Source organism: Oncorhynchus gorbuscha, unplaced genomic scaffold (assembly GCF_021184085.1).
Source record: "Oncorhynchus gorbuscha isolate QuinsamMale2020 ecotype Even-year unplaced genomic scaffold, OgorEven_v1.0 Un_scaffold_295, whole genome shotgun sequence".
NCBI lineage: Eukaryota > Metazoa > Chordata > Actinopteri > Salmoniformes > Salmonidae > Oncorhynchus > Oncorhynchus gorbuscha.
In genome coordinates, this window is record NW_025745159.1 from 451,787 (window position 1) to 470,333 (window position 18,547).

An 18,547-nucleotide genomic window follows, 5' to 3' on the forward strand; every position below is an offset into this window, starting at 1 on the left:
CCACTGTGTGGAGGCTGTAGTCCATCCCTCCCTCTCTCCCTCCTCTCCCATTAGGATCTGTGTCATTCCCACTGTGTGGAGGCTGTAGTCCATCCCTCCCTCTCTCCCTCCTCTCCCATTAGGATCTGTGTCATTCCCACTGTGTGGAGGCTGTAGACCATCCCTCCCTCTCCCCCATTTAATCCCTCCCTCTCTCCCATTAGGATCTGTGTCATTCCCACTGTGTGGAGGCTGTAGTCCAGGACAAGGTGTCCACCATCATCAGCTGTTTCATCCAGTCCTCCGTCCCCCCAGCTCTGCAGATAGACATCCCCCCAGAGCAGGCAACACACATCCTGGAGAGGAGGAGGGAGATGGGGCCCTACGTCTTCAGAGAGGCTCAGGTACACAGACAGACAGACAGACAGACAGACAGACAGACAGACAGACACAGACAGACAGACAGACAGACAGACAGACAGACAGACAGACAGACAGACAGACAGACAGACAGACAGACAGACAGACAGACAGACAGACAGACAGACAGACAGACAGACAGACAGACAGACAGACAGACAGACAGACAGACAGACAGACAGACAGACAGACAGACAGACAGACAGACAGACAGACAGACAGACAGACAGACAGACAGACAGACAGACAGACAGACAGACAGACAGACAGACAGACAGACATGCTCACTGGGGGGGATATACCTACTCAGGTAGAATAGGACAGGCTCACTGAGCAATATACGCTGGGTGTACCAAACATTTCTCTTTCCATGAAGGTGTTCCTAATGTTTTGTTCACTCAGTGTATATTATATATATACCTGACTATAGCAAGGATCCTGTGTGTTCACCTTATTTCTCTCTCTCTCTCTCTCTCTCTCTCTCTCTCTCTCTCTCTCTCTCTCTCTCTCTCTCTCTCTCTCTCTCTCTCTCTCTCTCTCTCTCTCTCTCTCTCTCTCTCTCTCTCTCTCTCTCTCTCTCTCTCTCTCTCTCTCTCTCTCTCTCTCTCTCTCTCTCTCTCTCTCTCTCTCTCTCTCTCTCTCTCTCTCTCTCTCTCTCTCTCTCTCTCTCTCTCTCTCTCTCTCTCTCGTAGATGTGTGTGTTCAGTGAGCTACTGAAGCTGTGGCCAGAGTTCCTGTCGTTCAGCAGCGGTGTGCAGGAGGAGGAGGTGTTGCCGCTGAACAAACAGAGTGCTAAACTGCAGCGTCGCAGGAGGAGAGAGGAGGAAAAGGAAGTTGAGAGGAGAGCCCAGGAGGAAGTGGAGAGGTTTCCAGAGGAGCATGAGGAGAAACACAAAGGACTACAGGAGAGCAGAGAGCTGCTTTACCCAAGTCAACAGGTAAACACCTCTTGGTCCTAATCTAACTACATGTCTCTATAACAGTTGTCTTGGTCCTATTCTAACTACATGTCTCTATAACAGTTGTCTTGGTCCTATTCTAACTACATGTCTCTATAACAGTTGTCTTGGTCCTATTCTCTAACTACATGTCTCTATAACAGTTGTCTTGGTCCTATTCTAACTACATGTCTCTATAACAGTTGTCTTGGTCCTAATCTAACTACATGTCTCTATAACAGTTGTCTTGGTCCTCTTCTAACTACATGTCTCTATAACAGTTGTCTTGGTCCTATTCTAACTACATGTCTCTATAACAGTTGTCTTGGTCCTATTCTCTAACTACATGTCTCTATAACAGTTGTCTTGGTCCTATTCTCTAACTACATGTCTCTATAACAGTTGTCTTGGTCCTTTCTAACTACATGTCTCTATAACAGTTGTCTTTGTCCTACTCTAACTACATGTCTCTATAACAGTTGTCTTGGTCCTACTTCTAACTACATGTCTCTATAACAGTTGTCTTTGTCCTATTCTAACTACATGTCTCTTCTATAACAGTTGTCTTGGTTCTATTCTCTAACTACATGTCTCTATAACAGTTGTCTTGGTTCTATTCTCTAACTACATGTCTCTATAACAGTTGTCTTGGTTCTATTCTCTAACTACATGTCTCTATAACAGTTGTCTTGGTCCTCTTCTCTAACTACATGTCTCTATAACAGTTGTCTTGGTTCTATTCTCTAACTACATGTCTCTATAACAGTTGTCTTGGTCCTCTTCTCTAACTACATGTCTCTATAACAGTTGTCTTGGTCCTATTCTAACTACATGTCTCTATAACAGTTGTCTTGGTCCTATTCTAACTACATGTCTCTATAACAGTTGTCTTGGTCCTATTCTAACTACATGTCTCTTCTATAACAGTCTGGTCCTGACTGGGACAGTATGGTCCTATTCTAACAGTATATTACATCTGTCTCTATATATTACAGTCTGTCTCTACAGTCCTGGTCTCTAAGTATACAGTGGTCCTCTCTGGAGTATATTACAGTCTGGTCCTCTCTACAGTATATTACAGGAAGTCACCTCCTCCACTGGGACAGTATATTAGTCCCTCTCTACAGTCTGTCCTCTACAGTATATTACAGTCTGGTCCTCTCTACAGTATATTACAGTCTGGTCCTCTCTACAGTATATTACAGTCTGGTCCTCTCTACAGTACAGTATATTCTCTACAGTCTGGTCCTCTCTACAGTATATTACAGTCTGGTCCTCTCTACAGTATATTACAGTCTGGTCCTCTCTACAGTATATTACAGTCTGGTCCTCTCTACAGTCTGGTCCTCTCTACAGTATATTACAGTCTGGTCCTCTCTACAGTATATTACAGTCTGGTCCTCTCTACAGTCTGGTCCTCTCTACAGTATATTACAGTCTGGTCCTCTCTACAGTATATTACAGTCTGGTCCTCTCTACAGTATATTACAGTCTGGTCCTCTCTACAGTATATTACAGTCTGGTCCTCTCTACAGTATATATATTACAGTCTGGTCCTCTCTACAGTATATTACAGTCTGGTTCTCTACAGTCTGGTCCTCTCAGTATATTACAGTCTGGTCCTCTCTACAGTATATTACAGTCTGGTCCTCTCTACAGTATATTACAGTCTGGTCCTCTCTACAGTATATTACAGTCTGGTCCTCTCTACAGTCTGGTCCTCTCTACAGTATATTACAGTCTGGTCCTCTCTACAGTATATTACAGTCTGGTCCTCTCTACAGTCTGGTCCTCTCTACAGTATATTACAGTCTGGTCCTCTCTACAGTATATTACAGTCTGGTCCTCTCTACAGTCTGGTCCTCTCTACAGTATATTACAGTCTGGTCCTCTCTACAGTATATTACAGTCTGGTCCTCTCTACAGTCTCTGGTCCTCTCTACAGTATATTACAGTCTGGTCCTCTCTACAGTATATTACAGTCTGGTCCTCTCTACAGTATATTACAGTCTGGTCCTCTCTACAGTCTGGTCCTCTCTACAGTATATTACAGTCTGGTCCTCTCTACAGTATATTACAGTCTGGTCCTCTCTACAGTATATTACAGTCTGGTCCTCTCTACAGTCTGGTCCTCTCTACAGTATATTACAGTCTGGTCCTCTCTACAGTATATTACAGTCTGGTCCTCTCTACAGTATATTACAGTCTGGTCCTCTCTACAGTCTGGTCCTCTCTACAGTATATTACAGTCTGGTCCTCTCTACAGTATATTACAGTCTGGTCCTCTCTACAGTCTGGTCCTCTCTACAGTATATTACAGTCTGGTCCTCTCTACAGTATATTACAGTCTGGTCCTCTCTACAGTATATTACAGTCTGGTCCTCTCTCTGGTCCTCTCTACAGTATATTACAGTCTGGTCCTCTCTACAGTATATTACAGTCTGGTCCTCTCTACAGTCAGTCTGGTCCTCTCTACAGTATATTACAGTCTGGTCCTCTCTACAGTCTGGTCTCTCTACAGTATGTTACAGTCTGGTCCTCTCTACAGTATATTACAGTCTGGTCCTCTCTACAGTATATTACAGTCTGGTCCTCTCTACAGTCTGGTCCTCTCTACAGTATATTACAGTCTGGTCCTCTCTACAGTCTGGTCTCTCTACAGTATGTTACAGTCTGGTCCTCTCTACAGTATATTACAGTCTGGTCCTCTCTACAGTATATTACAGTCTGGTCCTCTCTACAGTATATTACAGTCTGGTCCTCTCTACAGTCTGGTCCTCTCTACAGTATATTACAGTCTGGTCCTCTCTACAGTATATTACAGTCTGGTCCTCTCTACAGTATATTACAGTCTGGTCCTCTCTACAGTCTGGTCTCTCTACAGTATGTTACAGTCTGGTCCTCTCTACAGTATATTACAGTCTGGTCCTCTCTACAGTATATTACAGTCTGGTCCTCTCTACAGTATATTACAGTCTGGTCCTCTCTACAGTATATTACAGTCTGGTCCTCTCTACAGTATATTACAGTCTGGTCCTCTCTACAGTATATTACAGTCTGGTCCTCTCTACAGTATATTACAGTCTGGTCCTCTCTACAGTATATTACAGTCTGGTCCTCTCTACAGTATATTACAGTCTGGTCCTCTCTACAGTCTGGTCCTCTCTACAGTATATTACAGTCTGGTCCTCTCTCTGGTCAGTATATTACAGTCTGGTCCTCTCTACAGTATATTACAGTCTGGTCCTCTCTACAGTATATTACAGTCTGGTCCTCTCTACAGTATATTACAGTCTGGTCCTCTCTACAGTATATTACAGTCTGGTCCTCTCTACAGTATATTACAGTCTGGTCCTCTCTACAGTATATTACAGTCTGGTCCTCTCTACAGTATATTACAGTCTGGTCCTCTCTACAGTATATTACAGTCTGGTCCTCTCTACAGTATATTACAGTCTGGTCCTCTCTACAGTATATTACAGTCTGGTCCTCTCTACAGTATATTACAGTCTGGTCCTCTCTACAGTATATTACAGTCTGGTCCTCTCTACAGTATATTACAGTCTGGTCCTCTCTACAGTATATTACAGTCTGGTCCTCTCTACAGTATATTACTCTGGTCCTCTCTACAGTATATTACAGTCTGGTCCTCTCTACAGTATATTACAGTCTGGTCCTCTCTACAGTATATTACAGTCTGGTCCTCTCTACAGTCTGGTCCTCTCTACAGTATATTACAGTCTGGTCCTCTCTACAGTCTGGTCCTCTCTACAGTATATTACAGTCTGGTCCTCTCTACAGTCTGGTCCTCTCTACAGTATATTACAGTCTGGTCCTCTCTACAGTATATTACAGTCTGGTCCTCTCTACAGTCTGGTCCTCTCTACAGTATATTACAGTCTGGTCCTCTCTACAGTATATTACAGTCTGGTCCTCTCTACAGTATATTACAGTCTGGTCCTCTCTACAGTATATTACAGTCTGGTCCTCTCTACAGTATATTACAGTCTGGTCCTCTCTACAGTATATTACAGTCTGGTCCTCTCTACAGTATATTACAGTCTGGTCCTCTCTACAGTATATTACAGTCTGGTCCTCTCTACAGTATATTACAGTCTGGTCCTCTCTACAGTCTGGTCCTCTCTACAGTCTGGTCCTCTCTACAGTATATTACAGTCTGGTCCTCTCTACAGTATATTACAGTCTGGTCCTCTCTACAGTATATTACAGTCTGGTCCTCTCTACAATATTACAGTCTGGTCCTCTCTACAGTCTGGTCCTCTCTATATTACAGTCTGGTCCTCTCTACAGTATATTACAGTCTGGTCCTCTCTACAGTATATTACAGTCTGGCCCATTAACAGATGGTCCTCTACAGTATATTACAGTCTGGTCCTCTCTACAGTATATTACAGTCTGGTCCTCTCTACAGTATATTACAGTCTGGTCCTCTCTACAGTATATTACAGTCTGGTCCTCTCTACAGTATATTACAGTCTGGTCCTCTCTACAGTCTGGTCCTCTCTACAGTATATTACAGTCTGGTCCTCTCTACAGTATATTACAGTCTGGTCCTCTCTACAGTATATTACAGTCTGGTCCTCTCTACAGTATATTACAGTCTGGTCCTCTCTACAGTATATTACAGTCTGGTCCTCTCTACAATATATTACAGTCTGGTCCTCTCTACAGTCTGGTCCTCTCTACAGTATATTACAGTCTGGTCCTCTCTACAGTATATTACAGTCTGGTCCTCTCTACAGTATCTGGTCCCATTAACAGTCTGGTCTGTCTCTACAGTATATTACAGTCTGGTCCTCTCTACAGTATATTACAGTCTGGTCCTCTCTACAGTATATTACAGTCTGGTCCTCTCTACAGTATATTACAGTCTGGTCCTCTCTACAGTATATTACAGCTATGGCCCATTAACAGATGGGTCTCTACAGTATATTACAGTCTGGTCCTCTCTACAGTATATTACAGTCTGGTCCTCTCTACAGTATATTACAGCTATGGCCCATTAACAGATGGGTCTCTACAGCACTACACAGGTTCCCCAGTGTGTCAGTTGTTAATGGTCCTGTCTACAGTTTGCTGTATCCATCTCAGTACCTTGTGGCTGTCCTAATGAGCTCAGACCTTGTGGCTGTAGTAATGAGCTCAGACCTTGTGGCTGTAGTATATTACAGTCTGGTCCTCTCTACAGACCTTGTGGCTGTGGTAATGATCTCAGACCTGTCAACATATAAACAGTCTGGACCTTCTGTCTCTCATAGAAACAGTGGACCTTCTGTCTCTCATAGTAAACAGTGGTCCTCTCTACAGTATATTACAGTCTGGACCTTCTGTCTCTCTAGAGTATATTACAGTCTGGTCCTTCTGTATACATAGAAACAGTCTGGACCTTCTGTCTCTGGTCCTCTCTACAGTAGAACAGTATATTACAGTCTGGGCCTCTCTGTCTACAGTCTGAAAGTCGTGGACCTTCTGTCTCTCACAGAAACAGTCTGGACCTTCTGTCTCTCTACAGTAGAAACAGTCTGGACCTTCTGTCTATTACATCTGAAACAGTATATTACCTGGTCTGTCTACATATAAACAGTCTGGTCCTCTCTACAGGTCTGGTCCTCTCTACAGTATATTACAGTCTGACCTATTACAGTCTGTCTCCACAGTATATTACAGTCTGGTCCTTCTGTCTCTGGTCCTCTCTACAGTAGTAATTACAGTCTGGACCTCTCTACAGTATAAACAGTCTGGTCCTCTCTACAGTCTACCTCTCTACAGTAAACAGTGGACCTTCTGTCTACATATAAACAGTCTGGTCCTCTCTGTATATTACAGTCTGGTCCTCTCTAGAAACGTGGACCTTCTGTCTACATAGAAGTACAGTCTGGTCCTCTGTCTACAGTATAACAGTCTGGACCTTCTGTCTACAGTATAAACGTGGACCTTCTGTCAGTCCATAGAAACGTCTGGACCTTCTGTCTACAGTCTGGTCCTCTCTAGAAACAGTGGACCTTCTGTCTACATAGAAACGTCTGGTCCTTCTGTCTATTACAGTCTGGTCCTCTCTAGAAACGTGGACCTTCTGTCTACAGTAGAAACAGTCTGGTCCTTCTGTCTGGTCATCTCTAGAAACAGTCTGGTCCTTCTGTCTACAGTAGAAACAGTGGTCCTTCTGTCTCCATAGAAACAGTGGTCCTCCTTCTGTCTCTCTACATAGAAACAGTGGACCTTCTGTCTACATAGAAACAGTGGACCTCTCTGTCTACATAGAAACAGTCTGGTCCTTCTGTCTACATAGAAACGTCTGGTCCTTCTGTCTACATAGTATATTACAGTCTGGACCTTCTGTCTACATAGAAACAGTGGTCCTTCTGTCTACATAGAAACAGTGGACCTTCTGTCTACATAGAAACATGGATTACAGTCTGTCTCCATAGAAACAGTCTGGTCCTCTTCTGTCTCCATCTACAGTAAACAGTCTGGACCTTCTATATTACTCCATACAGAAACACTGGTCCTTCTGTCTCCTCTCTACAGTAATTACAGTCTGGTCCTTCTGTCTACAGTAGAAACAGTCGGACCTTCTGTCTCCATAGTATAACAGTCTGGTCCTCTCTACAGTATATTACAGTCTGAAACAGTCTGGTCCTCTCTGTATATTACAGTCTGGTCCTCTCTACAGTATATTACAGTCTGGTCCTTCTGTCTACAGTCTGGTCCTCTCTACAGTATATTACAGTCTGGACCTTCTGTCTATTAACAGATGGGTCTCTAGTATATTACAGTGGACCTTCTGTCTACATCTCTAGAAACAGTGGACCTTCTGTCTACAGTAGAAACGTGGACCTTCTGTCTATTACATAGAAACGTGGACCTTCTGTCTACATAGAAACGTGGACCTTCTGTCTCCATAGAAACGTGGACCTTCTGTCTACATAGAAACGTGGACCTTCTGTCTACATAGAAACGTGGACCTTCTGTCTACATAGAAACGTGGACCTTCTGTCTACATAGAAACGTGGACCTTCTGTCTACATAGAAACGTGGACCTTCTGTCTACATAGAAACGTGGACCTTCTGTCTCCATAGAAACGTGGACCTTCTGTCTACATAGAAACGTGGACCTTCTGTCTCCATAGAAACGTGGACCTTCTGTCTACATAGAAACGTGGACCTTCTGTCTACATAGAAACGTGGACCTTCTGTCTACATAGAAACGTGGACCTTCTGTCTCCATAGAAACCTGGACCTTCTGTCTACATAGAAACGTGGACCTTCTGTCTACATAGAAACGTGGACCTTCTGTCTACATAGAAACGTGGACCTTCTGTCTACATAGAAACGTGGACCTTCTGTCTACATAGAAACGTGGACCTTCTGTCTACATAGAAACGTGGACCTTCTGTCTACATAGAAACGTGGACCTTCTGTCTACATAGAAACGTGGACCTTCTGTCTACATAGAAACATGGATCTTCTGTCTCCATAGAAACGTGGATCTTCTGTCTCCATAGAAACACGGACCTTCTGTCTCCATAGAAACACGGACCTTCTGTCTCCATAGAAACACGGACCTTCTGTCTACATAGAAACACGGACCTTCTGTCTCCATAGAAACGTGGACCTTCTGTCTACATAGAAACGTGGACCTTCTGTCTACATAGAAACGTGGACCTTCTGTCTACATAGAAACGTGGACCTTTGTCTACATAGAAACGTGGACCTTCTGTCTACATAGAAACGTGGACCTTCTGTCTACATAGAAACGTGGATCTTCTGTCTCCATAGAAACGTGGATCTTCTGTCTCCATAGAAACACGGACCTTCTGTCTCCATAGAAACACGGACCTTCTGACTCCATAGAAACACGGACCTTCTGTCTACATAGAAACACGGACCTTCTGTCTCCATAGAAACATGGACCTTCTGTCTACATAGAAACATGGACCTTCTGTCTACATAGAAACATGGACCTTCTGTCTCCATAGAAACATGGACCTTCTGTCTACATAGAAACGGGGACCTTCTATCTACATAGAAATGTGGATCTTCTATCTATATAGAAACGTGGACCTTCTGTCTCCATAGAAACATGGACCTTCTGTCTCCATAGAAACATGGACCTTCTGTCTCCATAGAAACATGGACCATCTGTATGTGGAGCTTTGTGATTCACAATGGAAAGCTAGCCAGGGCTCTGCTCCTGGTTCAGAAGGGTTTCTGTAGCAGGGGAAGAGTCAGTCAGCGCTGCCTGTCCTGACATTGAAGAGTCAGTCAGCACTGTCTGTCCTCACATTGAAGAGTCAGTCAGCGCTGTCTGTCCTCACATTGAAGAGTCAGTCTACATAGAAACGCTGTCTGTCCTCACATTGAAGAGTCAGTCAGCGCTGTCTGTCCTCACATTGAAACGTGTCAGTCAGCGCTGTCTGTCCTCACATTGAAGAGTCTGTAGTCAGCGCTGTCTGTCCTCACATTGAAGAGTCAGTCAGGGCTGTCTGTCCAGAAGGGTCACATTGAAGAGTCAGTCAGCGCTGTCTGTCCTCACATTGAAGAGTCAGTCAGCGCTGTCTGTCCTCACATTGAAGAGTCAGTCAGCGCTGTCTGTCCTCACATTGAAGAGTCAGTCAGCGCTGTCTGTCCTCACATTGAAGAGTCAGTCAGCGCTGTCTGTCCTCACATTGTAAAATCACACCTGTAGGATGTAGACTGACGGCGCTTAACGACTACAACAATAAGTCTACTCTCCTCCTCTCTCTTGTCCTCCAGACTCGTCCTCTGCCCACAGTCTGAGGTCAAAGAGCAGCAGACACTCCCGACAGAGCCAACACCAGACCCAGCAGAGGACAGAGCCAACACCAGGACAGAGCCAACACCAGACTCTGCAGAGGACAGAGCCAACACCAGGACAGAGCCAACACCAGACTCTGCAGAGGACAGAGCCAACACCAGGACAGAGCCAACACCAGACCCAGCAGAGGACAGAGCCAACACCAGGACAGAGCCAACACCAGACCCAGCAGAGGACAGAGCCAACACCAGGACAGAGCCAACACCAGACCCAGCAGAGGACAGAGCCAACACCAGACCCAGCAGAGGACAGAGTCAACACCAGACCCAACAGAGGACAGAGTCAACACCAGGACAGAGCCAACACCAGACCCAACAGAGGACAGAGCCAACACCAGACCCAGCAGAGGACAGAGCCAACACCAGACCCAGCAGAGGACAGAGCCAACACCAGACCCAGCAGAGGACAGAGTCAACACCAGACCCAGCAGAGTTCTAACGTCTCCCCCAGGACAGAGCCAACACCAGACCCAGCAGAGTTCTAACGTCTCCCCCAGAACAGAGCCAACACCAGGCCCAGCAGAGCTCTAACGTCTCCCCCAGGACAGAGCCAACACCAGGCCCAGCTGAGCTCTAACGTCTCCCCCAGGACAGAGTCAACACCAGGCCCAGCTGAGCTCTAACGTCTCCCCCAGGACAGAGTCAACACCAGGCCCAGCAGAGCTCTATCGTCTCCCCCAGGACAGAGCCAACACCAGGCCCAGCAGAGCTCTATCGTCTCCCCCAGGACAGAGTCAACACCAGGCCCAGCAGAGCTCTATCGTCTCCCCCAGGACAGAGCCAACACCAGGCCCAGCAGAGCTCTATCGTCTCCCCCAGGACAGAGCCAACACCAGGCCCAGCAGAGCTCTATCGTCTCCCCCAGGACAGAGCCAACACCAGACCCAGCAGAGCTCTATCGTCTCCCCCAGGACAGAGCCAACACGAGGCCCAGCAGAGCTCTATCGTCTCCCCCAGGACAGAGCCAACACCAGGCCCAGCTGAGCTCTATCGTCTCCCCCAGGACAGACAATGGGCTCGTTTGAGTGGAAATCCTGAAGCAAACCGACTGCAGACGATCGTGGAGAAATGAATTCTGGGAAGGTGCATCTGTTTCAGCGTTAAGTCTGATACTCATGTTACTTTCCAACATGGCAGTGTTGACATTTTTCAGAAAAGTTGATTGTTTGTAATGTGGAAATAAATGTCTCTATGCCCATATCACTGTAAATGTGTGTAGCCTACATTTGTACTTTGAACTGGGGAGAGTGAGACTCAAATATCACATTTGGGGTGGCAGGGTAGTGGTTAGAGTGTAGAGGCGGCAGGGTAGCCTAGTGGTTAGAGTGTAGAGGCGGCAGGGTAAGCCTAGTGGTTAGAGTGTAGAGGCGGCAGGGTAGCCTAGTGGTTAGAGTGTAGAGGCGGAAGGGTAGCCTAGTGGTTAGAGTGTAGAGGCGGCAGGGTAGCCTAGTGGTTAGAGTGTAGGGGCGGCAGGTAGCCTAGTGGTTAGAGTGTAGATGCGGCAGGGTAGCCTAGTGGTTAGAGTGTAGGGGCGGCAGGTAGCCTAGTGGTTAGAGTGTAGAGGCGGCAGGGTAGCCTAGTGGTTAGAGTGTAGGGGCGGCAGGGTAGCCTAGTGGTTAGAGTGTAGAGGCGGCAGGGTAGCCTAGTAGTTAGAGCGTTGGGCTAGTAACCGGAAGGTTGCAAGTTCAAATCCCCCGAGCTGACAAGGTACAAATCTGTTGTTCTGCCCCTGAACAAGGCAGTTAACCCACTGTTCCTAGGCCGTCATTGAAAAAATAAGAATTTGTTCTTAACTGACTTGCCTGGTTAAATAAAAATAAAATAAATACATTTTAAAAACCCCGTCAGAATAGAACAGAACCCACTGTTCCTAGACCAGTTAACCCACTGTTCCTAGACCAGTTAACCCACTGTTCCTAGACCAGTTAACCCACTGTTCCTAGACCAGTTAACCCACTGTTCCTAGACCAGTTAACCCACTGTTCCTAGGCCAGTTAACCCACTGTTCCTAGACCAGTTAACCTACTGTTCCTAGACCAGTTAACCCCACTGTTCCTAGGCCAGTTAACCCCCTGTTCCAAGGCCAGTTAACCCACTGTTCCTAGGCCAGTTAACCCACTGTTCCTAGACCAGTTAACCCACTGTTCCTAGACCAGTTAACCCACTGTTCCTAGACCAGTTAACCCACTGTTCCTAGACCAGTTAACCCACTGTTCCTAGGCCAGTTAACCCACTGTTCCTAGGCCAGTTAACCCACTGTTCCTAGACCAGTTAACCCACTGTTCCTAGACCAGTTAACCCACTGTTCCTAGACCAGTTAACCCACTGTTCCTAGACCAGTTAACCCCACTGTTCCTAGGCCAGTTAACCCCCTGTTCCTAGACCAGTTAACCCACTGTTCCTAGACCAGTTAACCCACTGTTCCTAGACCAGTTAACCCACTGTTCCTAGACCAGTTAACCCCTGTTCCTAGACCAGTTAACCCACTGTTCCTAGACCAGTTAACCCACTGTTCCTAGACCAGTTAACCCACTGTTCCTAGACCAGTTAACCCACTGTTCCTAGACCAGTTAACCCACTGTTCCTAGACCAGTTAACCCACTGTTCCTAGACCAGTTAACCCACTGTTCCTAGACCAGTTAACCCACTGTTCCTAGACCAGTTAACCCACTGTTCCTAGACCAGTTAACCCACTGTTCCTAGACCAGTTAACCCACTGTTCCTAGACCAGTTAACCCACTGTTCCTAGACCAGTTAACCCACTGTTCCTAGACCAGTTAACCCACTGTTCCTAGACCAGTTAACCCACTGTTCCTAGACCAGTTAACCCACTGTTCCTAGACCAGTTAACCCACTGTTCCTAGACCAGTTAACCCACTGTTCCTAGACCAGTTAACCCACTGTTCCTAGGCCAGTTAACCCACTGTTCCTAGACCAGTTAACCCACTGTTCCTAGACCAGTTAACCCACCAGTTCCTAGGCCAGTTAACCCACTGTTCCTAGACCAGTTAACCCACTGTTCCTAGACCAGTTAACCCCTGTTCCAAGGCCAGTTAACCCACTGTTCCTAGACCAGTTAACCCACTGTTCCTAGACCAGTTAACCCACTGTTCCTAGACCAGTTAACCCACTGTTCCTAGACCAGTTAACCCACTGTTCCTAGACCAGTTAACCCACTGTTCCTAGACCAGTTAACCCACTGTTCCTAGACCAGTTAACCCACTGTTCCTAGACCAGTTAACCCACTGTTCCTAGACCAGTTAACCCACTGTTCCTAGACCAGTTAACCCACTGTTCCTAGGCCAGTTAACCCACTGTTCCTAGACCAGTTAACCCACTGTTCCTAGACCAGTTAACCCACTGTTCCTAGGCCAGTTAACCCACTGTTCCTAGACCAGTTAACCCACTGTTCCTAGACCAGTTAACCCACTGTTCCTAGACCAGTTAACCCACTGTTCCTAGACCAGTTAACCCCCTGTTCCAAGGCCAGTTAACCCACTGTTCCTAGACCAGTTAACCCCACTGTTCCTAGACCAGTTAACCCACTGTTCCTAGACCAGTTAACCCACTGTTCCTAGGCCAGTTAACCCACTGTTCCTAGACCAGTTAACCCACTGTTCCTAGACCAGTTAACCCCACTGTTCCTAGGCCAGTTAACCCCCTGTTCCAAGGCCAGTTAACCCACTGTTCCTAGGCCAGTTAACCCACTGTTCCTAGACCAGTTAACCCACTGTTCCTAGACCAGTTAACCCACTGTTCCTAGACCAGTTAACCCACTGTTCCTAGACCAGTTAACCCACTGTTCCTAGACCAGTTAACCCACTGTTCCCAGGCCGTCATTGAAAATAATAATATGTTCTTAACTGACTAGTTAAATAAAGATAAAGGCTTTCTGTTTAGTCACGTCTCTGGTCCTGTTCTCATGGGTCCAGTAAAATCACAAATGATTGGTTGACAAATAGTCTCCTCCCACAATGCAGGCGCTGTCTGCAAGTTGCAGTTGGTGAGGAGCAACTGCAGAAATGTTGCAGTCAACGTCATGACCTTCCATCACGTGGTTGTTGTGAAGTTCACGCAGTCGAAATGTAGGCGCAAGTCCCCATAATGCAACACACTTTGAAAGGCAGTGACGAATTAGTTATATCAGACTTGACACGTGATCTACTCAAACGTGCCCAGTGTCTACCCCGAGTGGCCTAGTCAGGATAACACTGAGCCCTAATGTCTCCTCCTAGTGGCCTAGTCAGGATAACACTGAGCCCTAATGTCTCCTCCTAGTGGCCTAGTCAGGATAATACTGAGCCCTAAGCCCTAATGTCTCCTCCGAGTGGCCTAGTCAGGATAATACTGAGCCCTAATGTCTCCTCCTAGTCAGGATAATACTGAGCCCTAACCCCTAATGTCTCCTCCTAGTCAGGATAATACTGAGCCCTAATGTCTCCTCCTAGTCAGGATAATACTGAGCCCTAATGTCTCCTCCTAGTCAGGATAATACTGAGCCCTAATGTCTCCTCCTAGTCAGGATAATACTGAGCCCTAATGTCTCCTCCTAGTCAGGATAATACTGAACCCTAATGTCTCCTCCTAGTCAGGATAATACTGAGCCCTAATATCTCCTCCTAGTGGCCTAGTCAGGATAATACTGAGCCCTAATGTCTCCTCCTAGTCAGGATAATACTGAACCCTAATGTCTCCTCCTAGTGGCCTAGTCAGGATAACACTGAGCCCTAATGTCTCCTCCTAGTGGCCTAGTCAGGATAATACTGAGCCCTAATGTCTCCTCCTAGTCAGGATAATACTGAACCCTAATGTCTCCTCCTAGTCAGGATAATACTGAGCCCTAATGTCTCCTCCTAGTGGCCTAGTCAGGATAACACTGAGCCCTAATGTCTCCTCCTAGTGGCCTTGTCAGGATAATACTGAGCCCTAATGTCTCCTCCTAGTCAGGATAATACTGAACCCTAATGTCTCCTCCTAGTGGCCTAGTCAGGATAATACTGAGCCCTAATGTCTCCTCCTAGTCAGGATAATACTGAGCCCTAATGCCTCCTCCTAGTGGCCTAGTCAGGATAATACTGAGCCCTAATGTCTCCTCCTAGTGGCCTAGTCAGGATAATACTGAGCCCTAATGTCTCCTCCTAGTCAGGATAATACTGAGCCCTAATGTCTCCTCCTAGTGGCCTAGTCAGGATAATACTGAGCCCTAATGTCTCCTCCTTGTCAGGATAATACTGAGCCCTAATGTCTCCTCCTAGTCAGGATAACACTGAGCCCTAATGTCTCCTCCTAGTGGCCTAGTCAGGATAATACTGAGCCCTAATGTCTCCTCCTAGTGGCCTAGTCAGGATAATACTGAGCCCTAATGTCTCCTCCTAGTCAGGATAATACTGAGCCCTAATGTCTCCTCCTAGTGGCCTAGTCAGGATAATACTGAGCCCTAATGTCCCCTCCTAGTCAGGATAACACTGAGCCCTAATGTCTCCTCCTTGTCAGGATAACACTGAGCCCTAATGTCTCCTCCTTGTCAGGATAATACTGAGCCCTAATGTCTCCTCCTAGTCAGGATAACACTGAGCCCTAATGTCTCCTCCTAGTGGCCTAGTCAGGATAATACTGAGCCCTAATGTCTCCTCCTAGTCAGGATAATACTGAACCCTAATGTCTCCTCCTAGTGGCCTAGTCAGGATAATACTGAGCCCTAATGTCTCCTCCTAGTCAGGATAATACTGAACCCTAATGTCTCCTCCTAGTCAGGATAATACTGAGCCCTAATGTCTCCTCCTAGTGGCCTAGTCAGGATAATACTGAGCCCTAATGTCTCATCCTAGTCAGGATAATACTGAGCCCTAAGCCCTAATGTCTCCTCCTAGTCAGGATAACACTGAGCCCTAATGTCTCCTCCTTGTCAGGATAATACTGAGCCCTTATGTCTCCTCCTTGTCAGGATAACACTGAGCCCTTATGTCTCCTCCTTGTCAGGATAATACTGAGCCCTAATGTCTCCTCCTAGTCAGGATAATACTGAGCCCTAATGTCTCCTCCTAGTGGCCTAGTCAGGATAATACTGAGCCCTAATGTCTCCTCCTAGTCAGGATAATACTGAACCCTAATGTCTCCCCCTAGTGGCCTTGTCAGGATAATACTGAGCCCTAATGTCTCCTCCTAGTCAGGATAACACTGAGCCCTAATGTCTCCTCCTAGTCAGGATAATACTGAGCCCTAATGTCTCCTCCTAGTCAGGATAATACTGAGCCCTAATGTCTCCTCCTAGTCAGGATAATACTGAGCCCTAATGTCTCCTCCTAGTGGCCTAGTCAGGATAATACTGAGCCCTAATGTCTCCTCCTAGTCAGGATAACACTGAGCCCTAATGTCTCCTCCTAGTGGCCTAGTCAGGATAATACTGAGCCCTAATGTCTCCTCCTAGTCAGGATAACACTGAGCCCTAATGTGTCCTCCTAGTGGCCTTGTCAGGATAATACTGAGCCCTAATGTCTCCTCCTAGTCAGGATAACACTGAGCCCTAATGTGTCCTCCTAGTCAGGATAATACTGAGCCCTAATGTCTCCTCCTAGTCAGGATAACACTGAGCCCTAATGTGTCCTCCTAGTCAGGATAACACTGAGCCCTAATGTCTCCTCCTAGTCAGGATAATACTGAACCCTAATGTCTCCTCCTAGTCAGGATAACACTGAGCCCTAATGTGTTCTCCTAGTCAGGATAATACTGAGCCCTAATGTCTCCTCCTAGTCAGGATAATACTGAGCCCTAATGTCTCCTCCTAGTCAGGATAATACTGAGCCCTAATGTCTCCTCCTAGTCAGGATAACACTGAGCCCTAATGTCTCCTCCTAGTCAGGATAATACTGAGCCCTAATGTCTCCTCCTAGTCAGGATAATACTGAGCCCTAATGTCTCCTCCTAGTGGCCTAGTCAGGATAATACTGAGCCCTAATGTCTCCTCCTAGTCAGGATAATACTGAACCCTAATGTCTCCCCCTAGTGGCCTAGTCAGGATAATACTGAGCCCTAATGTCTCCTCCTAGTCAGGATAACACTGAGCCCTAATTTCTCCTCCTAGTCAGGATAACACTGAGCCCTAATGTCTCCTCCTAGTCAGGATAACACTGAGCCCTAATGTCTCCTCCTAGTGGCCTAGTCAGGATAATACTGAGCCCTAATGTCTCCTCCTAGTCAGGATAATACTGAGCCCTAATGTCTCCTCCTAGTCAGGATAACACTGAGCCCTAATGTCTCCTCCTAGTGGCCTAGTCAGGATAACACTGAGCCCTAATGTCTCCTCCTAGTCAGGATAACACTGAGCCCTAATGTCTCCTCCTAGTCAGGATAACACTGAGCCCTAATGTCTCCTCCTAGTCAGGATAACACTGAGCCCTAATGTGTTCTCCTAGTCAGGATAATACTGAGCCCTAATGTCTCCTCCTCGTGGCCTAGGCAGGATAATACTGAGCCCTAAGCCCTAATGTCTCCTCCAAGTGGCCTTGTCAGGATAATACTGAGCCCTAATGTCTCCTCCTAGTGGCCTAGTCAGGATAACACTGAGCCCTAATGTCTCCTCCAAGTGGCCTTGTCAGGATAATACTGAGCCCTAATGTCTCATCCCAGTCAGGATAATACTGAGCCCTAATGTCTCCTCCTAGTGGCCTAGTCAGGATAACACTGAGCCCTAATGTCTCATCCTAGTCAGGATAATACTGAGCCCTAATGTCTCATCCTAGTCAGGATAATACTGAGCCCTAATGTCTCCTCCTAGTCAGGATAATACTGAGCCCTAATGTCTCCTCCTAGTGGCCTAGTCAGGATAATACTGAGCCCTAATGTCTCCCCCTAGTGGCCTTGTCAGGATAATACTGAGCCCTAATGTCTCCTCCTAGTCAGGATAATACTGAGCCCTAATGTCTCCTCCTAGTGGCCTTGTCAGGATAATACTGAGCCCTAATGTCTCCTCCTAGTGGCCTAGTCAGGATAACACTGAGCCCTAATGTCTCCTCCTAGTCAGGATAATACTGAGCCCTAATGTCTCCTCCTAGTCAGGATAATACTGAGCCCTAATGTCTCCTCCTAGTGGCCTAGTCAGGATAACACTGAACCCTAATGTCTCCTCCTAGTGTCCTTGTCAGGATAATACTGAGCCCTAATGTCTCCTCCTAGTGGCCTAGTCAGGATAACACTGAGCCCTAATGTCTCCTCCTAGTCAGGATAATACTGAGCCCTAATGTCCCCTCCTATTGGCTGGCTATCCAACCCTGACCAATACGTAGTAGATGTAATAACCTGAGCAGGTATTATTGGTCGAGGGAACGACGTGACGTCACAACTTCAATATTTTT

At 46.4% G+C, this 18,547-nt stretch overlaps 1 protein-coding gene across 1 annotated transcript in view; it reads left to right on the forward strand.

Moving 5' to 3' along the window:
* The window catches only part of LOC124017622 (regulator of G-protein signaling 22-like), a 43,693-nt gene extending 33,012 nt beyond the window's left edge, over positions 1-10,681 (forward strand). The window contains exons 19-21 of the mRNA XM_046332875.1: positions 204-383; positions 1,092-1,329; positions 10,116-10,681. Of these exons, the coding sequence (XP_046188831.1) occupies positions 204-383; positions 1,092-1,329; positions 10,116-10,681 (984 nt within the window). The remainder of the gene's footprint in view (positions 1-203; positions 384-1,091; positions 1,330-10,115) is intronic.
* The last annotated feature ends 7,866 nt before the right edge of the window (positions 10,682-18,547 follow it).